Below are 27,052 nucleotides of genomic sequence, written 5' to 3' on the forward strand. Positions count from 1 at the left end.
ATGAATGACCTAGCTCAGATTTGCAGCCAGATCTCCGAAATGTATGTTTTTCCACTCGGTATTTTTCTTGTTGTAAAGGGAAAATAAAAATCTCAGGATCCCCCAAAATTCATTATGCCGAAGGGAGAACTGAGCCTGAGAACTGAGTCACACAAGCACTTGCATCCTGTCCCCATGGATCCTCTTTTTAAGAAATAAAGGGGGGCGGGTATATACATACATAATGAGTGAGATGTGCACCATCTGGGGATGGTCATGATGGAGACTCAGACTTATAGGGGGACGGGGGAATGGGCATTTATTGAAACCTTAAAATCTGTACCCCCATAATATGCCGAAATAAAAAATAAATAAATTAAAAAAAAAAAGAAATAAAGGGGCTTAGAAAATGACTATTTTTGGTGGACAGAGTTTAGGAAGGAGAGAGTAATCCTGGCCAGCAAGGTGGCCTTGTTATGCAGATAAGCCTCATGATAACAGCCCTCAGGGAATTATCCTATTCAGATGTTGGGGGGTGTCACTCAGCAAAACTGTCCCAGATCAAATAGGCTGGGCCTGGCTGCATTTCACAGAGATTCTCTACAGTTGCGAATTTCTCCCCATCTACACAGCCTTGTGGCTTTATTCCTGCTTGCCCACTGCCATCTCAAATATCTCAAAGAAATGTATTCGGGATAAAAATATGTCTTATATATCTTTGCCTTAAAACAAAACAAAACACCCTTCAAGATATACAGCCCCTATAATGTGAGTACATGTCAATTATTTCCTAAATAAACTCTTAATGTTGATTACGATTTTACCTCCACAGGTGCAAACCAAGGAAGAGAGATGATTACTCTTCTACCCCCCCTGAGAAGATCACGTTAACTATTTCTTCTACTCTCTGTTTTCTGTGTTCAGCTCATCTTATGTCAATTTACTGAGCACCTGAAGGAACTCAGGAAATTTCACCCTGTCAATGGAAAAAAAGCCAAACTCTGTAAAATAATTTTAAAGAGATTTACTCTGACCCAAATCTGAGGACCCTGATCTGAAGCCATGCCCAAGAAGCCTTGAACAAATGGACTGGTTGTGGCTGGGTTACAGTTTGGTTTTATACATTTCAGGGAGACAGGGGTTACAGGTAAAGTCATAAATCAATACTTGAGAGGCATACATTGGTTTGCCCCCAAAACATGGGCCATACCTCTAAAAGGGGCCTCACAGGTTATAGGTGGGTTTAAAGATTCTTTGACTTGTAGTTGGTTTAAAGACATGATGCTTTGTCTAAAGTCTTGGAATTTTTTTTTTTTTTTTGAGACAGAGTCTCGCTTTGTTGCCCAGGCTAGAGTGAGTGCCGTGGCATCAGCCTAGCTCACAGCAACCTCAAACTCCTAGGCTCAAGCAATCCTGCTGCCTCAGCCTCCTGAGTAGCTGGGACTACAGGCATGCGCCACCATGCCCAGCTAATTTTTTTCTATATATATTATTTGGCCAATTAATTTCTTTCTATTTTTACAGTAGAGATAGGGTCTTGCTCTTGTCAGGCTGGTTTCGAACTCTTGACCTCGAGCAATCGGCCCACCTTGGCCTCCCATGGAATGTTTTAAGATAACGAGGTCTGTTAAACAGAGACAAGCCATCTGACATATATTTGTGGTGTAAATTGCAGACCCACAGGTTTATCTTGCATAGCCTGAGGCCTGTTAATGGGTTACAAAGGATGTCTCCAAGAAGAGAGGGGGGCATGATTAGGCATGTCTGACTTCCCTCCTCTTGGCAGGAAATTTAGTTTTAGGATATCCCTTTGGCCAGGAAGGGGTCCATTCCATCAGCTGGTTGGGAGGGTAGGGAGGAGCCTTAAGATTTTATTTTAATTCACACTGTCGTTTTTTCAGTCTCTTATTATTTAAGTTAACACTTTTGTAACAATTCAGAATATTCAGGAGGAGTAGAGCAGGCAATGGCCAGGACTCTGGAGTAGCTCTTCTGGGTCTGAATTCCCAGAGAGGCGGGACAATGATCCAGAAGTGGCCTTGAGAAGTATGGAGGACACCCCTCCACTATAGGGACAGTAGGAAAAGGGATGGAGGGGCAAGAAGAGCCACCAGATAAGATGTTCCGGGAGGTATGAACAGCTCTTGGCCTATTTCACCGGCGGGCTCAGAGAGGCATATCTGCCACCAAACTCTGAGTGCTCCTTTTTTGTTTTCTTTTAGTTTTATAACTTTTTGGGGGTTATAGTTAACCAATGGCAAGTTTTCACAAAAGTCACCTCATTTACATAGTAGCCAATCAGAAGTATGTCCCAAAAGTTACTTCATTAACATAGTAGTCAGCCAATCAGAAGTACGTCCCAAAAGTTACTTCATTTACATGGTAGCCAGCCAATCAGAAGTATATCCCCAAAGTGACTTCATTTACATGGTAGTCAGCCAATCAGAAGTATGTTCCAAAAGTTACTTCATTTACATAGTAGTCAGCCAATCAGAAGTATGTCCCAGAAGTTACTTCATTTACAGGGTAGTCAGCCAATCAGAAGTATGTCCCAGAAGTTACTTCATTTACAGGGTAGTCAGCCAATCAGAAGTATGTTCCAAAAGTTACTTCATTTACATGGTAGTCAGCCAATCAGAAGTATGACCCAAAAGTTACTTCATTTACATAGTAGTCAGCCAATCAGAAGTATGTCCCAGAAGTTACTTCATTTACATGGTAGTCAGCCAATCAGAAGTATGTCTCAGAAGTTACTTCATTTACATAGTAGTCAGCCAATCAGAAGTATGACCCAAAAGTTACTTCATTTACATGGTAGTCAGCCAATCAGAAGTATGTCCCAAAAGTTACTTCATTTATAGGGTAGCCAGCCAATCAGAAGTATGTTCCAAAAGTTACTTCATTTACATGGTAGTCAGCCAGTCAAAAGTATATCCCAAAAGTTACTTCATTTACATGGAAGTCAGCCAATCAGAAGTATGTCCCAAAAGTTACTTCATTTACAGGGTAGTCAGCCAATCAGAAGTATGACCCAAAATCACCTCATCAGCTGTGAGTATTAGTAGCTGCTCAATTTAGGAGCAGAATAAGCGAAACAGGTGGGTTTTGGTGGAACGCCATGACAAAGATGGCGGCAAAGAAATCTGGGAAGGACTCATAGTGAAGGATGGGACGACTGTGACTGGGGTTTATGGGTCCTGAAGTGAGTGATGCGGACAGGAACAAAAGGCAGGATAGGATAGGGCCTGATGGGCCACCAGGCAATCTGTGGTGGGGGATCCGAGAGAGTGGGAGCTTGGGGGGGAAGGAAGGTGGGAGCTCCCCAGGCAGATAGCAACCAAAGGGGGAAATATCCAGGTAACCGCAGTCAAATCCTTGCCAGAACTATGTGGGAAGGAATGGTTTCTTTTGCAATTATTAACGCTCATATATGCCTTATGAATTTAATAGTTTTGTTTTGTTTTAATCTTTTAAATTAATGATATTGCCTATACAACGTAGTCCTATATTTAAAAATAAATATCAAGGCAGTACTGTATAAATTCCATTCAATGTGCCATTAAAAATTGACCTTTCTCCATAGAGCAATACACAGGTCGGACTCTAGATGGCGATACTACTCTGGACATCAGAGCTTCAGCAGGGAAAGAAAATTTGCCTGGTGAGGGAACAATTAGCATGTCTATTTTAAAATTAATTATTATTTTAAGTGATCCAATATAGGCTTAAAGTAATAATTGCTTCCAATGTTCATGTTTGCCCAGTCATACTTTAAGTAATTTGTTCTGGATTTTTTTCCCCTCAAAATTGGTATCAGACTCAGTGACAAATGATTTTCAATACCAACTTTTACAGGTTAAAAAACATAAACTCTATTTATCTCCACTTTTGTATTCCTCTCATTCATCAAAATTCCATAAACATTAGGTATAACACTAAGGCAGTTTCGTTTGTTAGTACTTTGAGATGTGCAAACAGTCTCTCTCCATTTTACAGAGAGACTGAAACTCACAAACAGCAGTTTGGTCTCTTACAATCCTCTTACTAATGTTATTTTTATTTAATGTTCATTATAGTTACGTGCATTGCCAAGGCATATCAATCTTCTCTCAATTTTATTAGTAGGAACAGATGATATTATCAAATTATATTTTCAGTGGCAAAAATGACTAATATGTAGGAAATAGTGTTTTAACCTCGGAGGTTTATAGGAAGTGGAGGAGGGGGTGGGTATATTCACACCTAATGGGTGTGGTGTGCACTGTCAGAGCTTGTAGCTCTGGCTTGGGCAGGGCAAAGACAATATATGTAACCTAAACATTTGCACCCCCAGAATACTCTGAAATTTAAAAAAATAAAAATAAAATGGGAAACTCTGGAGGAAATAAAATGAAGAATAGATGCATGTGAAATAATTAGTATCTAATATAAACACTTTGTATATCAGTTTCAACTATTTGAGTCTTGTTTAAGGTGTTTAAAAAGTTAATTGACAATAAATGTCAAACAACATCTTTATTAGTTACAGTTATTATTAGCTATTTCAACAGATAAATTTCTAAATCTCAGTGGATTGATAAAAATTTATTTCAAGTTTATGCAAAGTCCAAAATGTGGTATGCCTAAAGGGCAGGTAGCTTTCCTTATAGTGGTGGTAATGTCAGTTTTGGCAACTTGTATTACCTTTTTTAGGAATTTGTTCACAATAATTTATTTGCAATAAAATAGTTACTTTCCAACTTGTTTTATAAGGCCAACATAACCTTGATACAAAACTTAACAATGGCAATAAAAGACAGGAAAACTATGTAATTCTTTCTCAGAAGTATGGATGCAAACATCCTAAACAAAGTATTAGCATATAAAACCTAGTAATATATAAAATATGTCGTAAATTGCAATCTACTTGGAATACAATATTGGTTTAACATTTAAATATCAATCAGTATAATTCACAACATTGAAAAAAGTTAAAAAATAACATGATTATCTCCATCAATGCAAACAAAAGCATTTGATCAAATTCAAACTTCATTTACTATAAAACCTTAGCAAACTAAAAACAAGAGTTATCTTAATCTGATAAAGTGGCAGCAAACATTCCACTTAAAGGTGAAATACTGAAAGCCTTTTTCTGAAATTGGGAACAAGGGAAGAATGCCTGCTATCACCATACCATTCATCAATGTATTGGAGTTCCATAAGGCAAACATAATCAACCAAAACTAAATACAAAATATAAGCAAGGGGCCGGGCATGGCAGCTCACGCCTGTAATTCTAGCACGCTGGGAGGCCGAGGCAAGCGGATCCTTTGAGCTCAGGAGTTTGAGACCAGCCTGAGCAAGAGCCAGACCCCGTCTCTACCCCCAAAACAGAAAGAAATTAGCTGGACAACTAAATATATATATATATATATGTAAAAAAATTAGCTGGGCATAGTGGTACATGCCTATAGTCCCAGCTACTTGGGAGGCTGAGGCAGCAGGATCACTTGAGCCCAGGAGTTGGAGGTTGCTGTGAACTAGGCTGACACCATGACACTCTAGCCCATGTAACAGAGTGAGACTCTGTCTCAAAAAAAAAAAAAAAAAAAATATATATATATATATATATAAATTAGCTGGGCAACTAAAAATATAATTAGCCAGGCATGGTGGCACATGCCTGTAGTCCAGCTACTCGGGAGGCTGAGGCAGGAGGATCGCTTGAGCCCAGGAGTTTGCAGTTGCTGTGAGCTAGGCTGATGCCATGGCACTGTAACCCAGGCAACAGAAGGAGACTCTGTCTCCAAAAAAAAGAAATTTAAAAATCCCCAAGTGGATAAAAAGATCCCATTAAATAATGAATTGTCAAGCTACATCCTGAGGAATAGGTGACTAATTAATAGGTGAACATAACTGATTAATATCCAGTATAACAATATATATTCAGAATATATGAGGAACTCATATATATCCATAAGAATAAAAGAGTAACAACCTAATTGAAAAAAATAAAAGCTAAATTTATAAGCAAGATTCTCAGAAGAGGAAACCCAAATTCCCTCAAAATATGTGAAATGATGATTATTCTCACAAGTAATTAAGGAAATGCAAATGTAAACCACAATAGAATAGAATTGTATTTGTATCAGAATTGTGGCAATATTGGTTACATTCGAGTTGATTCCTCGTGAAAAGACATTTGCCAAAAACATCTACTTGTTTGTGGCTAGGCTGTAGCCGGTTTCAGTTGAGGAAGAGCAAGTCAGGAAAATGGAATTGTCAAATACAGAGGTGAGATTATCCCTGTTTACCACAAAGCTATTTCTTGGGTGTACCTCTTAGGTAACTAATTCAGACTGGGCTATTATTTTTTCCTAAATAACCAAGTCAAGGACATTTGTCATTCTCTGGATGACTCTTATCTTGAAACCATAGAAATGTGACAGTCATGAACACTAGTCAGACAAGTTTCATCTTATTCGTTCTTTACATCTTACCCAGCCTATAAAAAACAACCAACCAACACTGGACATAGCACATAAGTCAAAAGCTATACCAGAAGTTTCTTATTTCTGTCATCACTACCATCATCATCATCATCACCACCACCACCATTATCCTGACACGGCAATCAGAACATTATGTACAGGTAAATCAGATTTTATTTTGGAAATTGTCCGCAAAACTTCACAAGTTGCCATAGAGTATCTTCTGGTTTCTTGTTAATTGATTCCTTTCTATAATTCAGTTTTTATTTCTTGACATTGTCAAGAAACATGGTATTGTCTGAGGTCTAAAGGCCTTTTGAAGAGTCTGGGAAAGTCTCAGAGTTAAAAATAAGAATCAGAATTCAGCAAAATTTTGCTTGCTGGGAAAGAATGTAAGTATATAATTGACCTAAAATGTTAAGGAAACGAGGCATAGCATTTTTCTAACCTCCCATAAGAACTCTGCCATTTTTGTTTTCTAGTAATGTAATTGAAATCAAATTTTCTTGTGTTAAAAGGTTTTCTTAGAAATGATTCAAAAAATCTGAATGCCATTATAGATTTTTGGAATAAGGTACCTTATAATATAGATCCTGAGTTAGCAGCTGACAAACTCCTTACATTTTCAAATGGGTTCCCTTCCATAGACTCTTCTTTTCAAAGCTCCGGAAGGCAGTAGAGATGGCGGCCATTCAACCCATTTGACCATTATATTTTCCTGTTCCTCAGGCACATTTTTCTAGAGAAAAGTGTGATTTAAAACTCTATGGAAATAAGGTTTATTTTTATAAAATTCAGAGAATTTTTTTTTAATGGGAAGTAGCCTTGGAAAAATTCAGAGAATTTTGTACTAAATTTGATCTAACACTTTTCATTACATAACAGAATTCAGGTGCATCTAATTCAAAAGGTTTGTGAATGAAGTTCTAATAAATGAAAGCTACAGTTTTTGCATGCTTTGCAGTTTTACTGTTTGAGCAATACCAGAATGTCATTATAAGGGACTCTAAACTAAGAAATAATACCTAGCATGGACTGTGAGAAGAGAATTATAGTGAGAATGATATTTTAAAATTGTGAATAATGTAATTAGCACGATTTTTATTAACATTTTATTAACATTATTATTGTAAGTTGATTAAGACAAAGGGTTGATTATGTCAGAATAGCAAAGGGGTCTTGAAGTATGATCAGTCTAAAAGTGAAGCAATTACAATTTAGATAATTATATGGCATTGGTTGAATTAATTGAAGATTAATTTTTAACTTATATTCTCTTTGATAAATGAGAGATTAATCCTGGAATGCACATTTCTCCATTTGAAAAATACTGTGGACAAAAATTAATTTGATACATGAAAGTAAGTTGTTTCATGAATGGATCTTCTTAAAAATATTTAGAAAATTATTTTAACAAGTTCAAATATTATTCAGAAATAATCAATTCCAATAATTCCTAGAGCATATATATCACATTTACTAGAGTTGAATTAATCATAAATTACGATAATCTTTTAAACATAAAAGAATCTCTGCAGTTGTTTTTGACATAAGGAAAGCCATGTGAGGGGAGAAAAGTCTTCTCAGAGCTATAGTATACAATATGTATGTTATAGAAACTTCCAGAGCATCCTAAGGGAATTGTGAGAGAAAAGCCTCTTATAAGCTGTAAAGTAGTGATTATTTGTATAGAAATTATCTCACCACTTAGAATCATTATTTAGGCACATAATGTTTGAGTCCTTTGGACTAATATGTGTATCTCAAAAATACTAAGCTATCAGACTAAGTTATAACTGGCTAATTTAAAACAAATTTGAGACCTTAGTCTCACAGTGTACTTTTTATAGTCATTAGAAGAAACATGTTATCAAACATTAATAGGTTTATTAATATTATGTAAAAACCATTATGCCTGCATAGCCTTTTTTTCCCTCTGAGGCTGAGATTAAACAACAGCATTCAAGTATGGAATGTGTCTGAAATAAGGAGTTTCTCTTAAGAGCTTTGATAAATTATGTTGGTTCTGGGAAATGCCAATTAGCAAGTCATCAAAAGAGACAAAGAGGTAGGATTAAGAAGGAAGAACAGAGAGAAGAGGAAATAAAACCGGGTGGAGTTGCACAGCTGTGGTATAAGGTCATGTTTGGGGAAAAAAAAAAAAAGAACTTATATAGACAAAAGTCAGTTGGTCCTGGAAGGGATGAGAATAAAAAGATTTTCATATTTATAGGAAATATCTAATTCACCAAACATATCCCCTGATTATAAACTCTTCTGTTTTGCAAGGTTTACTTGGGGGGATGCAGAATATAGAGATCGGGGAAACAGAGGAGGCTATTGTGAAATTTGAAATCAGAAACTTTAATGTTAGAGCCCTTCGTCCAATGGGCAATTACACGGTAGAATATCTTTTAAGACACACAAAAATAACTAGTGACCAAGCCTTATACAGATTAGGTTTAGTGTGGCCATAAAACCTGACTGTAACCCTACACTGTTCTATGTGTAGGATGCCAAGCCACCATGTTTTCTGATTTTTTTTTTATATAATTGGTGGGTTTTGATGATAACACTACTAATGTAGCTATTAATTTATACTGCACAAATAAACCACATTTGTTGTAGAAAAATTAGAAAATATGGTTAAGGAAAAAGCAAACAAAAAAGAAAAAAATTATGCATAATCTCATTAACACAGGGTATTACAGCAGTTGACAATATTGTGTTTCCTTCCACATTTATTAGACCTATAATTAAAATCTGTTATATATTTAATTGTGTCTATAAATTTTTATGTGTTCATGTTTATGATACTGCTATAGTTAACAAAAATACAATCAGATTAATCCTAATGTTTTGGAACCTGCTCTAGATTAAAAAAGAAAGCAAGTCAATTTCTCCTCAGCAACATGACAGAAGCCATGTCTATTTTGCTAACTGCTGTGTCCAGCAGCTAACATGGTGCTCAGATATGATTTAAGTGAATGAGGATTAGAGTCTCTTGGGGCGTTTGCAGTTTCTATGTTTTAAGCTAACAAAAGGAACTAATGCACAGATCATAAATCATGTAACATGAGTTAAAGGAGAGGCAGGTAGATTTAGAATGTCTGTCATCTAATTTGAGCCATTTTTTCCCTCTTTTATAGGTACGGCACATCTTCCAGAAGACAGTCTTGGCCACTGTGGAAGACGGTCCTTATTTTTCTTGGAGTGGTGGCAATCTTGGGAGTAACCATTGGTCTCCTTGTTCATTTTCTGGCAGTTGGTCAGTATTGGCTATTTTCAATTTTCACCCTTACCACTAAATCACCTTGTAGTTTTAAACACGGATAAGAAATAACATGAATAATTAAGTTTCTTCTTGAAAGTTTTCTCATTTATTTATTATTTTAGTTTAACACAATAATTTTCTATTTTTGACACAGAAGTTTATAATTTTTTTGAATCAGATGCCTCCTTATAAATGAGATCACCAGGTATGGTGGTATGGGTGAGACTCAAATGATCAATATTCACTATCATTAAAGACGCTTATGGAGTGGGCTTGTGTTGTGTGGTTACATCCTGTAGTAAACATATCTTAAACTGTAGAGATCCTAACTCTTTTTGGCTCAACTCTGCTGTTGGTTATTAAGATATGATGAGTAAGCAGCAATGGATAATCCACAAACGACTCTTTTAATAGAAAATGGTCAAGCATGGTTGAATGGCTAAATATTGGTACAAACTTGATTTTATTTTTAAAACCTTTTTTAACAGTATACTCACAAAGCTTGGTTTTCCAATTTATTTATTTATTTATTTATTTTATTCTATTTTTTTTGAGACAGAGTTTTGCTTTGTTGTCCAGGCTAGAGTGAGTGCCGTGGCATCAGCCTAGCTCACAGCAACCTCAAACTCCTGGGCTCAAGCGATCCTCCTGCCTCAGCCTCCCGAGTAGCTGGGACTACAGGCATGTTCCACCATGCCTGGCTATTTTTTTCTATATATATTAGTTGGCCAATTAATTTCTTTCTATTTATAATAGAGATGGGGTCTTGCTCTTGTTCAGGCTGGTTTTGAACTCCTGACCTTGAACAATCCTCCCGCCTCGGCTCCAATTTATTTTTACCTCTCAGAAAAGGAAGCCTTTAAATTGTGCAATTGTTTAATATTATTAAAAAAATTTGACAGCCATGATTCCACTTGATCCTCAATAATCCTTTGAGCTAGGGAGGGCAGGTTTTACTGCTATCCCTATTTTCACATGCAGGGCACTGAGGCTCAGAAAACCCAAGTGACTTGCTTGGTATCATAAGATTTTAAATGGAACAGCTCACTTAAATGCTTAATATTAATATACTTAATGTTTTAAGTATATTATTCTACTTTATCATGATTTTTCTGAGTTTTATTTCTCTGAAATATATTAACCTATACAATAATGCAGTGCAGATACGTTTTGGCTGATTCAGTGGCAATTCCACATTTTCTTTCAACATGGCTTCTCCTTTGTTTCTTTCTCCTCAACACTCTTGGGACTTTTCCTTCAGAAGGGTGGTTGTTGCTTACAGTCTCTTGCTTGCCATATCTATCCATGAAATCTGCATTGTATGAATCTTTCTGTCTTCTCCTTGACTCTACTTATTAAAAAATAACATTCTTTACATAATGTCCTTAAGGACACTGCTCTGAGTCATCAAAATCAAAGCCTCTGTGAGTAAATTCTACCAATAATGTTAGGGGAGCCCAGCAGTTTAATTATTAATAGTTACCTTTCCATACCAAAAATAGAAAGAAATTAATTGACCAACTAAAAATATATATATACAAAAAATTAGTCAGACATGGTGGCGCATGCCCGTAGTCCCAGCTACTCAGGAGGCTGAGGCAGGAGGATCGCTGGAGCCCAGGAGTTTGAGGTTGCTGTGAGCTAGGCTGACGCCACGGCACTCACTCTAGCCTGGGCAACAAAGTGAGACTCTGTCTCAAAAAAAAAAAAAAAAATAGTTACCCTTCCAAAATATAGTTTGCATTTGCACAGGTCCCTTTTGCTCGGGGAACAATGCCTCAATGCCTCAAAGGGAACCGTTTTCCCTTCCGAGCTGAGTCTTCAAATCAGACTGAAGAGGGGAAAAGCGCGGATCCTGTTAAAGTCTTTACACTGAAACAGGATCCCCACTTTTCTCCCGTCTCGCGCATGCGCACTTCTCACCTCGGATAATCAGCCAGAGGGAAGGACTGACACAGGACCCGCTCTTTCCACCTCTCGCAAAGGCCAGCTCCAAAAAATTATTCGTGAAAGGATGCTGAAAGGGGCTACCATTCTTGAAGTAATGGTGATCGCCGGGGAGATAATTCTTTTTTTTTTTTTTTTGAAACAGAGTCTCACTCTGTTGCCCGGGCTAGAGTGAGTGCCATGGCGTCAGCCTAGCTCACAGCAACCTCAAACTCCTGGGCTCAAGCAATCCTCCTGCCTCAGCCTCCCGAGTAGCTGGGACTACAGGCACGCGCCACCATGCCTGGCTAAGTTTTTTCTCTATATATTATTTGGCCAATTAATTTCTTTCTATTTATAGTAGAGATGGGGTCTCGCTCTTGCTCAGGCTGGTTTCGAACTCCTGACCTTGAGCAATAACCATTTAAAGAATGGTTATTTAGGCCGGGCGCGGTGGCTCACGCCTGTAATCCTAGCACTCTGGGAGGCCGAGGCGGGCGGATTGCTCAAGGTCAGGAGTTCGAAACCAGCCTGAGCAAGAGCGAGACCCCGTCTCTACTATAAATAGAAAGAAATTAATTGGCCAACTGATATATATATATAAAAATTAGCCGGGCATGGTGGCGCATGCCTGTAGTCCCAGCTACTCGGGAGGCTGAGACAGAAGGATCGCTTGAGCCCAGGAGATTGAGGTTGCTGTGAGCTAGGCTGACGCCTCGGCACTCACTCTAGCCTGGACAACAAAGCAAGACTCTGTCTCAAAAAAAAAAAAAAAAGAATGGTTATTTTAAAGGCTCTAGGACCGACTTCTTCGAAATATCCCCTTAACTAGGCATCGGCATAGAAATCTCTGCGAGAATCATCTTAGGCTGTGAGCTCATGAAACTACTCCTCTAAAAATGCTGGTGAAATGCCTGGTGTCTTTGAAGAAGGTGAAACAATGGTGAAATAACGCTTAAAATAATGATTTTTTCAACACTGGTGCTAGCTACTCCTCGAAAGGAAAGGAAAAGGCATGATGCAGAGGGAAACCACTGCACCCTGGCTTGAGCAGGCATTGTGCAGGACCAGAACTCACCCTTGAGTGTCTTCACATGGTCAACCAGCTAACATTTCAGATTTAGGGCTACAGCTCATATTACTTGAAGTTAAATCAGTTTACCTGGGCTGTTCGTGGAGAAAAAAATAGACATTCAAATTCTGTTGTAAAGATTGTTTGAAGTTTGCAAGATGGGTTTGCTCTAGGATTCTGGCTTAGAAACCAGCACAATCTTTGTTAACACTGAGAACCACTTGAGTTGAATGATGGCTATTGCAATCCCTTGTTTAAGTGGTATGAAATTAGTTTCCCTGAAAACTCTTGTTCCTCAAGCCATTTTTTCATTCTTGAGTTTCCACTTCTTGGATTAACTCAAGAGATCAATATTTCATAAGAATCATTATTCTAGAAATTACTTTGGTTCAGCTCTTTCTTAACTGTTTTGCATAACTCTGTTTCTAAAAGTTTATATACACATGTGTAAGCAATTCCAAAATCCTTCAGATGGTCTGTGTAATAGTTCTAAGTCCTGGCATCCTCTTACCATCCCCTGCGAAGCTCTTTTAAAGACGTGTTCATTCTGGGCCCTACCCTTAGGTTACCTGATTCAATAGGACTGGGGCCCATGTGTGCCTCTTGGAAGCTTTGTGTTGATTGTGCTGTACAGATAGGGTCAGTGTTTTGGAGAAGTAATAAAATATATGTCTATCATAAGATAAAAGACTTGATCATAAACTTTGGGATCAAGGACAGGTTACCAGGGAAGTCTGTTGCTATGTCTGTAAAACTGACACTCGTCACATTATGGGGTAGAGAATATAGATTTCCATTCAATTTATGGAAATAATGATAGTAGCTCAAGCTGTCATAACAAAATGCCACAGACTGGCTGGCTTAACCAACAGACATTTATTTTTTTACAGTTCTGGAGACTAGAAATCTAAGACCAAAGATCCAGTAGGGGCCAGACGTGGTGGCTCATGCCTATAATTCTAGCACTCTGGAAGGCCAAGGTGGACGGATTGCTTGAGGTCAGGAGTTCAAAACCAGCCTGAGTGAGACCCCATCTCTACTAAAAATAGAAAGAAATTAATTGACCAGCTAAAAATATATATAGAAAAAATTAGCCGGGCATGGTGGCACATGCCTGTAGTCCCAGCTACTCGGGAGGCTGAGGCAGAAGGATCGCTTGAGCCCAGGAGATTGAGGTTGCTGTGAGCTAGGCTGACGCCACAGCACTCACTCTAGCCTGGGTAACAAAGCGAGACTCTGTCTCAAAAAAACAAACAAACAAAAAAATCATAAAACAGTAGGAAGAAGAGGGTCTTGGAGTTTATCTATTGTGATTTAGTCTTTGTGATTAATAAAGAAAATCCTGAGGGCTAAAGTGATATGTCAAGATGGGACAGCCAATTTGTGGCAGGGCTGAAACTAGCTCCTGCAACTTCATGTGCAGCATCCTTTTCCGAGGACCTCAGGTAACTTCTTAGACAGAACCTGGCATTTGACTTTCATATGTACTGGTTATCATAAGGAAAAATATAGGAATCTATAGAAATGTAGGGAAGCAGTTTTCATTTTAGACTAAAATTATTTCTGTCTTACAGGGCAATGAATTATTTCAGCGCAGGAGATTGTACTTTTCAGGTTCTTAGAGACTATGTGGTGTATTTTTAAGGTGGATCAAAAACATAATTGCTCTCAAAATATAGAAATGGCTTATTACTTAACCAAAACAGGGTAACTATTTTATATTAATTCCTATTTTTTTTTTGTTTTGTTTTTGAGACAGAGTCTCACTCTGTTGACCAGGCTAGAGTGAGTGCCGTGGCGTCAGCCTCGCTCACAGCAGCTTCAAACTCCTGGGCTCAAGCGATCCTCCTGCCTCAGCCTCCCGAGTAGCTGGGACTACAGGCATTCGCCACCATGCCCGGCTAATTTTTTCTATATATATTATTTGGCCAATTAATTTCTTTCTATTTTTATAGTAGAGACGGGGACTCGCTCTTGCTCAGGCTGGTTTCGAACTCCTGACCTTGAGCGATCCGCCCGCCTCGGCCTCCCAGAGTGCTGGGATGACAGGCGTGAGCCAGCGCACCCGGCCAGTTCCTATTTTTAAAAGTAAAGTTATAACCTGGAAGAATGACCTGTAGGCTTATCTTGTTTCAAATGATGGTGGCCTAGGGTATCAGGCCAAGCAGTTTATGTTTGGAGAAAGGAAAAGGTGGGACAATATGTCCTTGTGACGCACAGCAAACACCACCACCAATGCCACAGGGAGGTGGGAGGGAAGCACAGAGTGTCCAGGAATGAGATCAAGGAGTGGAAAGCAGGCCAAGAGGCGACGGGCCTACGAAAGGTGCAAGCGAGTGTAAGTAAATTCATCCAGAAAGTGAAGGGTGATGCTTGTAATGTTTCCTATGTCAGAACTGCTTAGAAAGATTAATCGGGTAATCACTAGGCTAAGAGTTTAGATTATACATGAGAAATAGTTTTCATCCTAACTAAGTGCACACTCAGGTGGATTGTTAGTGGCTGCTGACCTTGCTGTTTTGAGGCAGATGCCGAGGGTATATGTGGATTTGGCAGGACAGGGATATCTATTATCACATGAAGGAAAGACGAGAGGTCATTCAGTGGAAGCTGGGTAGTTGCCATTTGTAAAATGAACGGATTTCCATTCTTTTCCCCTTCCCTTCTTCCCCTCTTCAGTTATTTCTGACACTGGCTTGAATATTAATTTTGAAGCAGAGATATAAATCAACTTGAAACTACTTCTTGTTTTAAAATTCTTTTGAGTATTTCTTTATTTTACAGGAAGGGTTTACTATTATCAAGGTGATTTTCGTATTTCTGGAGTCATTTACAATGAAAGTTGTGAAAATGCAGCTTCACAAAACAGCACAGATCTAAGCAAAGATATTGAGACTAAGGTAAATCAAAGATTTATTAATTTTATTATAAATTTGATTGAAACATACATATAATGGTGGCTCTTTTTTTTTTCTCTTGACAGATGTTGTATACATTTCATAATTCTAGTATATATAAAGAGTATGTCAACTCTGAGGTCATCAAACTTTTGTAAGTATAAATTCATTCAAGATCTTTGGAAAGAGGATAGGTAATGTATCACACAGCCCTGGTTTTAGATAACAACAATATAAAACAAACATGAAGACAGAGATGAAAGACAGACAGACAGACAGACAGACAGACAGACAGACAGAAAGAAAGAAAGAAAGAAAGAAAGAAAGAAATAGGGGGGAGGGGACACGGGCAATATACGTAACCTTAACATTTGTACCCCCATAATATGCTGAAACAAAAAAAAAATAGAAAAAAAATAAATAAAAAGAAAAAGAAAGAAAGAAAGGAAAGAAAGAAAGAAAGAAAGAAAAGAAAGAAAGAAAGGAAATAAAGAAAGAAAGAAAAAAAGAAAGAAAGAGAAAGAAAGAAAGAAAGGAAAGAAAGAAAAAAGAAGGAAAGAAAGAAAGAAAAGAAAGAAAGGAAAGAAAGAAAGAAAGAAAGAAAGAAAGAAAGAAAGAAAGAAAGAAAGAAAGAAAGAACGAACGAACGAGCGAACGAGCTCTCCATAAAATAAAGTATCACTGTATTTAGCAAATTGCTGTTCAGGGCGAGAACTATTATATACAAGCCTGTAATCTCCTCTGTACTTGCAGGAGAATTATAGGTTGGTGGTGGTCAGTCCTAATTGACTCCTATGGTGGAAGAGAATTGTAACTCTATGGAAAAGAAGTAGTTCAACCTGATTGTTTTTCTACCCATATGCGAGGCATCTCTTCTCCCACCCATATGCATCTGGCCATGCCTTCCCTAAAACAACTCTCTTTTGGTTTCTTTAGTAATTAGAATTCCTGCAAGAGCTGTGAAGAAAAGTCAATATTTTAACATTTGATTTGTCCAAATATGCCTTTGAGGGGTGCCTGAGTAGTGGTAGTAGGAATGGGTACATGGAGGAAGGTGTGGTCTATGGGGGAAGAGGGATAAAGGTAGAGTATGCTTGTAGTTGGGTTACTGTAGTTGGGTTACTCCAGTCTATTCTGGAGAATTCTGAGCTCCCAAAACAAAATAAGCAAAAAATCCAGCTGACCAAGCAACCAACCTACCTACACACTTACAAACAAAAACCTTCAAGACCCTTCAACAGATCATAATTATTTGAGTATAGAATTGTGGATTCATTTTTTTTTTAATTGTGATTAATATGGCTTTTGGGTTGAAAGCCTCACAAAATGAATTAATCTCCTTTTCTGATGAGTAAAAAGAATGTACTGAATATATAATAAAGGTGCTGTTCATGCCGTAGAGTGCTCTCTCTGAGCTTTCTGATCGTGTATATCTACTGGGGCAGATGATTATGTGTGAGGAACAACAGGAAGAAGCTGAGGGCTGGCTCCCAGTATATTATTAAAAAAAATCCTGCATGAAAGCACTGTGTTTTTTTTTTTTTACTATATTATAATAAAATCTTAAGCCACTCATTTGTTGGCTGGTACTCAGTTTCTCATATGTGTTTAAAATATTCTGATTTTTATACTAGTTTGTGGTCCATATCTTTTTCCATAAACGCCAACTCTGAACTAGTTAGAAGACTTTTAGGGACCCTTGCGCATTGAAAACACTGGGACAGTATCTGCATATTTTTTCATGAATATCTGTAAAGGAAATATGATAATTAAAATGTGGGCAATTCAATATGTTCACAAAATAGCTAAAAAAGATCAAGAAGCAGCACAATAAAACATCTCTGTTGTTTCTAGGCCTTCTGCCAACGGTTCGAGTGTACAGTTACAGCTGACATTCAAGTTTCCTCCCGCAAAGAGAGATCTCATGAGGACTAAAATCAAGGCTATCTTACGGAAGATGCTAGAAGACAACATGACATTCTGGAATGCAGTTCCCGATTCCATTAAACTTACAGGTATGTCACTTATTCCCATTATTTTCTATTTCTTAGGTTTCTGGTTACTATTCAAAAAAAGTACTAAAGAAATGAACAAGAACATAAATGCTAACTTTTCCAGTCCAATTACGCCCAACATTTAACTATTCAGACCTTAGACCAGTTCCTATATTGACTATTGGCTCCTTGAACTTCTATGTGTTCCATTTATATATCCTGAAACTAAGAGTTTTAGGAATTTGGGAAAAAATATGCTTACCAAACTCCGTCACTCCTAGCAGTGACTTGGTAATGGAAGGGGCAGTCCCATGGAATCGTTTCCCGAAGAGTGATAGGAATGAGGGTTCAAGTGCAGAAATGCGTGTGAGTTTGGAAGGTCTGGCCCTTGCCCTTGGGAAAGCAGGTGAGGAGTCCTAATGAAACAGCTTTCCTCCTTAGCCCCTACTTTTGTCAGGATCTCATGACAGGGAGCACATTTAGGGTCTTCATGGTCATTAGTAAGGCGATTGCAGGAGAAAGATCCAAGTTGGGGGTGGGAGTTCTCATTGATTCTTGTGGGAGAATTGGAGTTGTACCACTCTTAAAGAAAAAGGTTGGGCCGGGCGCGGTGGCTCACGCCTGTAATCCTAGCACTCTGGGAGGCCGAGGCGGGCGGATTGCTCGAGGTCAGGAGTTCAAAACCAGCCTGAGCAAGAGCGAGACCCTGTCTCTACTATAAAAATAGAAAGAAATCAATTGGCCAACTAATATATATAGAAAAAATTAGCCTGGCATGGTGGTGCATGCCTGTAGTCCCAGCTACTTGGTAGGCTGAGGCAGCAGGATTGCTTGAGCCCAGGAGATTGAGGTTGCTGTGAGCTAGGCTGACGCCACAGCACTCATTCTAGCCTGGGCAACAAAGCAAGACTCTGTCTCAAAAAGAAAAGAAAAAGAAAAGGGTTGCCTGGAATCATTCCCTAGAAAATAAAGGAAGGAAATGATAGGATTTTGCCCTCATAGAGAAAATGAAATGTGTAAAGATCATGAAGGTCTTGCAAAGGTCTTGAAACTCTCACTTGGATTGGTAAAAGTCCTGCTAGGTGGTAAGTGTGTGGTTCCAGACCCAGTTTGTTTTTTTTTTTTTTTGAGATAGAGTCTCACTCTGTTGCCCAGGCTAGAGTGCCGTGGCATCAGCCTAGCTCACAGCAACCTCAAACTCCTGGGCTCAAGCCATCCTCCTGCCTCAGCCTCCTGAGTAGGTGGGACTACAGGCACATGCCATCATGCCCGGCTAATTTTTTCTATATATTTTTAGTTGGCCAATTAATTTCTTTCTATTTTTAGTAGAGACGGGGGTCTCGCTCTTGCTCAGGCTGATCTTGAACTCCCGAGCTTGAGCGATCCTCCCGCCTCGGCCTCCCAGAGTGCTAGGATTACAGGCATGAGCCACTGTACCCAGCCCAGAGGCCAGTTTTGTGGTTCTTCCAGGATGAAGAACAGTTTGTCCTAGTGTCTCTGAAAGGCTGCCAGCTGCCGGTGACAGCTTCTTCTCCTCAGAATACAGACTGTGCCACCAATGGGCCACGCACAGGAAGTGCGTTTGAGGTGGACCTTCTCAAGGAGGCGATAAGATTGCTCTGTTGGCTGCGCTGGTCACTGTCCCTCTGTGTCCCAGAGAGTACAGTGAGCACGTTCCAGTGTTTCTGCCTTGGTTCCCTCCCCTTCTCTTTCTCTCTAAAGTCTCTTTCCAGTAGAAACAAGGTTTAAATTTAAGTCCTTAAAATTTCATAATTCAGTCTTAGTAAGGAGATTACTCTAAAGGGAAGGATGGGCTCAATGAGATATAGTTTTATTTGGGATTTTAAAAAATATAGATAACTTTGGTATTTCGGAGTACAGATAATTACCATGGGGCAAGACATCCAAATATTTGTAAGAGCGTTGGCTTCTTATTTTACTGAATATTTTATTACAATTGTCATAAAATGGAAATCTTTGTTATTTATTTATACTACCTAGTAGAGATGTGGAGAAATGTTCAAAATATGACATATAGAAGTTCAAGGGGCTGATAATCAATATATGAACTGGTCTGAATAGTTAAATGTTGGGTGTAATTAGACTAGGAAAGTTAGCATTTATGTTCTTGTTAGGTTGAACACAACTCATTGGTGATCTTTTATCTATTTTATTTTATTTTTACTTTCAGAAATCAGCAAGGCTAATTATGAAATGCTTACCAACAACTGTAAGTTAAGAACATTTATTACAAATTTGATACATTCACAAGTATTTCATCATTTTTCTAAAAAGGATCTTTGAAGTACACCATATGAAAATCCACACTACCCTTTCAAAATTACTGGATATATTGGATATCTACTTGGAATTTCTTCTTGAAAAACAGCACTGGTCTATGAATTTTAACATTTGTAAGGAATTATGCAAAAAGGTGAAATGAGAATTGATTTCAAATAATGAGATATGAGGGAAGAATATCATATCTAAATAAGTTAAAATAAGAAAGACTACAGGAAAAAAGGACAACATAAAAAAGAACAAACTATAAAACTAGGCTATATCAAATATATTGATTATAAGATAAAATATTTCTTCATCTTTTTTTTAATTCATATTTTTATTTTTTAGAGACGTGGTCTGTCTGTGTTGCCCAGGTTAGAGTGCAGTGGTTATTCACAGGCGCAATCATAGCACGTTACAGACCAGAACTCTGAGCCTCAAGCTATCCTCTGTCCTCAGCCTCCCAAGTAGCTGGGACTACAGGAACACACCACTGCATCTGGCTACAACATTAAATAAATTCTCTTTAGAGTATCATGTCGGCCACAATATACATCCATGCACTCATGCACTCAAAGGATATTTATGGAATATCTGTTATCCACATGGTGCCTTACGGCCAGCACTACATATACTGTGCAAGATGCAAATATTAATAAGGCAAAGTCTCCACCTTCAAGAATTTTGCAATTTAGCAGAGGAGACAAGAATTACAACAAATAGATGCAATAAAAGGCAGTGGGTTGAAAGATGCTTGAGACCGGAAAAGAGGATAAGAGTCACTCAAACCAAGACGGAGTGGGGGGACCATTGTGAGAATACATTGCAAGAAAGAAATAGCATTGGCTGGGCGTGGTGGCTCACGCCTGTAACCCTAGCACTCTGGGAGGCCAAGGCAGGAGGATCACTCAAGGTCAGGAGTTCGAAACCAGCCTGAGCAAGAGCAAGACCCCATCTCTACTAAAAACAGAAAACAATTAATTGGCCAACTAAAAATATATAGAAAAAAATAAGCCAGGCATGGTGGCACATGCCTATGGTCCCAGCTACTCAGGAGGCTGAGGCAGGAGGATTGCCTGAGCCCAGGAGTTTGAGGTTGCTGTGAGGTAGGCTGATGGCACGGCACTGTAGCCCAGGCAACAGAGTGAGAAAGAAAGAAAGAAAGAAAGAAAGAAAGAAAGAAAGAAAGAGAGAGAGAGAGAGAGAGAGAGAGAGAGAGAGAGAGAGAGAGAGAGCGAGGGAGGGAGGGAGGGAGGGAGGGGGAGGGGAGGGGAGGGGAGGGGAGGGAGGGAGGAAGGAAGGAAGGAAGGAAGGAAGGGAGAGAGAGAGAAAGAGAGAGAAAGAAAGAAAGAAAGAAAAAGAGGAAAGGGAGGGAGGGAGGGAGGGAAAGAGAGTAAGAGAGAAAGAAAGAAAGAAAGAAAGAAAGAAGAAAGAAAGAAAGAAAGAAAGAAAGAAAGAAAGAAAGAAAGAAAGAAAGAAAGAAAGAAAGAAAGAGGGAGGCAGGGAGGGAGGAGGGAGGGACAGAGAGAAAGAGAGAGAGAGAGAAAGAGACAGAGAGAAAGAAAGAAAGAAAGAGAGAGAAAGAAAGAGAAGGAAAGATAAAGAAAGAACGAAAGCATTGATTAGTGGATGCTGAATGATCACTGGAGAGTTTTAAGTAATATTTTAAGATATGTTTCTTACAAAGCATAATCAAAGATACCTGCTCTCGTGTAAATAAAACCCTTTTCTAGGTTGTGGGAGACGACTGGCCAACAACATCATAGCTGGCAACAAGATCGTAAATGGGCAGAAGGCGCCGGAGGGGGCGTGGCCGTGGCAGGCCAGCCTGCGGTGGAGAGGCAGCCACACCTGCGGGGCGTCTCTGATCGGCCGCAGGTGGCTGCTGTCTGCAGCTCACTGCTTTGCTGCGTAAGTTTCAAATATATGTGACTCAATGAGGGATGCCGGGTGCAGGGCTATTTGGGATGGCCAGTAGGGGTTAACCTAAATGTGTGAAGGTTCATCAACGCCATATGACATTTACAATCATACAGAAAATTTACAATAACCTGCATAATTGAAGGGCAACGAAAGCATTTAAATTGGGGAAAGGAAGGAAAATTGAATGGAAGTCATTGACATTTTCCAAAGAGCTACCTTGGCCTGACCTTAAGTGCTTTACTTATATCATTTTATATTTCATCACAACAATAATTCTGTATGGAAGGTATAATTTAAAATATTTAAAGATGAGGAAAATATTTAAAGATGAGGTATAATTTAAAATATTTAAAGATGAGGAAATGTTTTTAAATATTTAAAGATGTGGTATATCACCTCTCTTATGCTCTAAGGCATAAGAGAGGTGATATACCTTGTCCAAGATTATATAGCTCTTAAATAAATAAAAGAAATTGAGTGTGTACTCCAGTATTTCTGACTCCCATGTTTATTTGTCTTGCCATCCAGAAGTTCACAGTCTAGCTGAAAAAATTTTAATGTTGGCCGGGCATGGTGACTCACGCCTGTAATCCTAGCATTCTGGGAGGCCGAGGCGGGTAGATTGCTCAAGGTCAGGAGTTCAAGACCAGCCTAAGCAAGAGTGAGACCCCTGTCTCTACTATAAATAGAAATAAATTAATTGGCTAACTAAAAAAAAAAAAAATATATATATATAGAAAAAATTAGCCAGGCCTGGTGGCACATGCCTGTAGTCCCAGCTACTGGGGAGGCTGAGGCAGGAGGATCCCTTGAGCCCAGGAGTTCAAGGTTGCTGTGAGCTAGGCTGATGCCATGGCACTCCAGCCCGGGCAACAGAAGTGAGACTCTGTCTCAAAAAAAAAAAAAAAAAATGTCATATATTAGAAGTACAAGGTAGCATAGTATAGGAAACATCCATGTATGACACAGATAGTTAAGTCTATGGCAATTTGAAGAAGAAAGAGAGCATATCCATCAGATGTAAAATTTAATCTGGATCCAAAAGATGGAAGATTTGATGGATAGGGGCAGGTGGATGGGACAGAATAATATGTGTTTTAGTTGTGAAAACAGTCTTCTTCAAATGTGTGGAAAAGGAGCAACACTGCCCGGGGGGCTTGTTAGAAGTGTAGATCCTTAAGTATCACACTGGGGCTTTTAAATATAAATCTCTGGAGGCAGAACCTGAATTGATTCTAAGAGAATGAAGCTTAAGAAGTGTTGCTGTTGATCTTGTGGAATAATGGAAGATTTTATTTTTTATTTTTTTGAGACAGAGTCTCGCTTTGTTGCCCAGGCTAGAGTGAGTGCCTTGGCATCAGTCTAGCTCACAGCAACCTCAAACTCCTGGGCTCAAGCGATCCTCCTGCCTCAGCCTCCCGGGTAGCTGGGACTACAGGCATGTACCACCATGCCCGGCTAATTTTTTCTATATATATTTTTAGTTGGTCAATTAATTTCTTTCTATTTTTAGTAGAGATGGGGTCTTGCTCTTGCTCAGGCTGGTTCCGAACTCCTGACCTCGAGTAATCCGCCTGCCTCGGCCTCCCAGAGTGCATAAACAATATTTTTGAAAATAGAATTTAAGTGGTTTATAGTGTCGGCTGGGAACCTCATGCCTTGTAATTATGAGATAAAGACCACCAATAACACTGTGACCCAGAAACAATGTATTGTCATTACGTTGTATCCTCTAGGAAAAATAATTCAGCAGATTGGACCGTCAGCTTTGGAACTACATTAAATAAACCCTATATGACGAGGAAAGTCCAAAACATTATTTTTCATGAAAATTATAGCAGTCCTGCTGTTGTTAACGATATTGCCCTGGTGCAGCTTGCTGAAGAAGTTTCTTTTACAAAGTACGTTCGTAGGATTTGTCTTCCTGAAGCCCAAATGGAGCTTCCAGAAAATGCCAGCGTTGTAGTTACGGGATGGGGAGTCCTTTATATGAATGGTAAGATTTTTTTATAAAAACATTATAGCTTCATGGGAATAATTATTTAATTAATTAATCAATCAATCATCCCCTCATGTGATTAATCAATCCGTAAATATACTGAAAAGAAAACTAAGTGGAGGCACAAAAAGCATGGCATCACATTGTTGCTCCTTTCTAACCTATCTCTGGGAATGGAAATTGAAAAAAATTGGAATTTTTTGTTCGGTAGTAAACTGTAACAAATATCTGGAATAGATTAACTAGCCTGGGACTAGCCCAGCTGTTGGTGACTAAATAAATCTGTTTTATGCATGTTCTTGACCCTTCAAACAAGGCCAAGGTCCCCATAATATGCAGAATTTATTGCCTTTAGGTCCCCATCCTGTGGTACTCCAAGAAGCCTTTTTGAAGATTATTGACAACGAAAATTGCAATGCCCCACATGCGTTGTCTAATTTGGTGACTGATGAAATGCTCTGTGCTGGGTTTATGTCAGGAGAAGCTGATGCTTGCCAGGTATGTCTAGCTACGTTATCAAATCATTTCCTCCCAAAGACCCAACCAAATAGAAGTTGTTATCAACATATTTTTGTTGTTGTTGTTGTTATTGATTTTCACCTTGTAGCTTCTTATTTCAATTTGCTAAAAAAATGTATTAATCCCATTTATGTACTAGACATCAGCCTACACACTGGGCATGCAATGGTGAACATAATCCTGCCCTCAGGAAGTTATTAGTCTAGGAATCCATACAAGAAATAATACTGAGAAATTTGTAAGATAATATTGGTCCTATTTTCTGGGCAACCTGCAGACCTAGAATGCTGCCTCCTCCTTAACCAGAGATGCAGAGAGAGGCTGGGCGTGTCCTGTGTGACTCATGCCTCAGAGACTTCGTCATGGAGACTTAATTAATTAAGCTCAGTGCAGTATCTAGAGCAGCCAAGTGACCCTCTCCGTAGTCAAGGCTGGTCTCATTATAAAGTCAAATGCTCATCTTCCCAATCCAACATTTGGCAGCTGTGGGCAATGTATTTCAGATTGTAACTGCCCTGGGCTTTGAAAAAACCTAAGGGTGTTAGAGTTCCAAGTCAAAACATGGCAGGTTGATTTCAGTGCCCAGGAAGTATTGATAACTCCAAAAGAGAGGTACAAGGAAATTCTTTGACAAGAAACATGTTTTTCCTTCTACTTTTAGAATGATTCTGGAGGACCACTAGCTTATCCTGATTCCAGAAATATCTGGCACCTTGTTGGAATAGTAAGCTGGGGTGACGGATGTGGTAAAAAGAATAAGCCAGGTGTCTATACTCGAGTGACTTCTTATCGCGATTGGATTACTTCTAAGACTGGACTCTGAAAGCAAAGTAATTATAGAATAAAATGTAAATACAGTTGCGGGGTAGTCTTATCTGTTGATTCAGGATCTTTTTCTTTCGATTGTTGGTAAACCAATTATTTTCTTATATACCAAAATATAAATGTCTGTATCTATATTATATCTAAAACACTCTCCATTTTTTTTAGCCAATATAGGAGATAGGAAGAAAAGAAATAAAGAAGGCCATCGTATAATTTTTATTAATAGCCCAGTTATGATTTATTTTACCATTTATATTTAGAATGGACCTTAATTTGTTTTTCAGAATTAGAAGAAAATAAAATACACATTTGTTAGTATAAGAACATAAATGCAGGATTTACCAAATATATATTTTTTTGTTATATCAATTATAATTGCATTTTGTTAAGCTTGAATATGTAAGACAAATAGTGTACATTTTTTATTTACATGTGAGATAATTTGTGTATCTGAGAAAATCATACAATCTTGAAGTGGGTAAGGGATACCAGAAGTTCCCTAGACCAGGTCTGTCACTTTATAGATCAAGAAACTGAAGACCAGAAAAGAGAATTTATTTGCTTATCGTTATTCTTCATCATCCCTGATAAATTGATGAATTTATCCTCCTACAAATTTACCGTCGTTGAGTTTAGATCCAAAATTCGTTAGGAATTAAAGACTGATTTTTAAGTTACAATTATTTATGTAACATTTTTTCATGTCCTTCTTTTGTCATTTGTTTTGTTTGTAACAAAAATTATATGAGGTCCTCAGGGCAGGGGGCCGTGTGTTGTCTATTTCAGTAGTTCTCTTTATAGTAAAAGTATGATCATATAGAAGGCTGAATTTGTAACCTCTACAAATAATTTACCTTTGGTAATTTCCTAAAATTAATGAAAGTAGCACAAAATTTTAAAGGCAGCTGCAATAAACTTAAAAAATATTCCTTCTTTCAGTTGTGTCTGGAGGTACTCTTTTATTCTTTCTTTGTTATAAAGTATGACTCAAATGACATGCAGAATGAAATCAAGCCAATCCACAACCAAGATGGTGTCTCTCTGTCCCTACTTCTTCCTTCTACATATTTATTGAGCTCCTAGTGTGTTTCAAGAACTGTCAGCTATAGACACAGTACCTTCCTTCGAGGATGCTACATGTAGTGGATAAAGACAGGAAACACACAGATAAGATAATTTTGGATTGTGATAAATGTTATCAGGAAATAAAAAGTAATGCGTTGGAAAATAACGAGACACATAAAGCGTACATTAGATTGCACAGTCTGAATAACTTCTCTGAGAGGTAGCACTTGGAGCTGTACCTAAATGATAAAAAGCAAAACATACAAAACATCTATGAGAAGAGACATTCAAAGGGAACAAAGGTAAGATCTAGCAAGAGAAATAAATGAAGTGGATGTGTGGGGCAGGAAGAAGGCCAGTGTGATGGATGCCTGGTGAGTAAGTGAGAGATGGTAGGAGAGAATATGGAAGAGATAATCAGGGGACAAGTCAAGTAGGGCTTTGTAAGCCATAGTATAGACGTTGGATTTTCATTCTAACTGCAGTGGGAGGCCCTGGAGTTTGTGAAGCAAAGGAGGGAGTGAGATGATCTTATATATACTTTGAAAAGATTATTTAAGCTTTGGTGAAGAGAATGGGCTAGAGTAGGGAGTGAACACAACAAGAAGCAGGGAGAGAGAGGGCAAAAACCTACTGCAGAGGAGAAGTATCAAGATGGCCTCCTAGACACAGGTCGTAAGTGCCTTCTTCACAGAGATGAAGAACAATAGTAAGTAGATATTCACATTTTGGACAGATCGTCCAGGAGAGAATGCTAGGATTCACCAGAGAAGTGATAGGAAGCCCCAGCAGTAAGTAAAGAGAGGGTTCTGGCCGGGCGCGG

The 27,052-nt window shown here is 38.6% G+C and overlaps 1 protein-coding gene across 1 annotated transcript; it reads left to right on the forward strand.

The window, feature by feature from the left end:
• Positions 1–25,197, forward strand: LOC105869276 (transmembrane protease serine 11B-like). The gene is made up of 10 exons (XM_075997748.1): positions 1–41; positions 9,602–9,720; positions 15,509–15,624; positions 15,708–15,775; positions 17,476–17,636; positions 19,807–19,845; positions 21,632–21,809; positions 23,558–23,817; positions 24,176–24,318; positions 25,001–25,197. The coding sequence occupies exons 1-10, from the start codon at positions 1–3 to the stop codon at positions 25,160–25,162; spliced, it is 1,287 nt and encodes a 428-aa protein (XP_075853863.1). The 3' UTR covers positions 25,163–25,197.
• Positions 25,198–27,052: the final 1,855 nt, after the last annotated feature.

Source organism: Microcebus murinus, chromosome 26, assembly GCF_040939455.1.
Source record: "Microcebus murinus isolate Inina chromosome 26, M.murinus_Inina_mat1.0, whole genome shotgun sequence".
NCBI lineage: Eukaryota > Metazoa > Chordata > Mammalia > Primates > Cheirogaleidae > Microcebus > Microcebus murinus.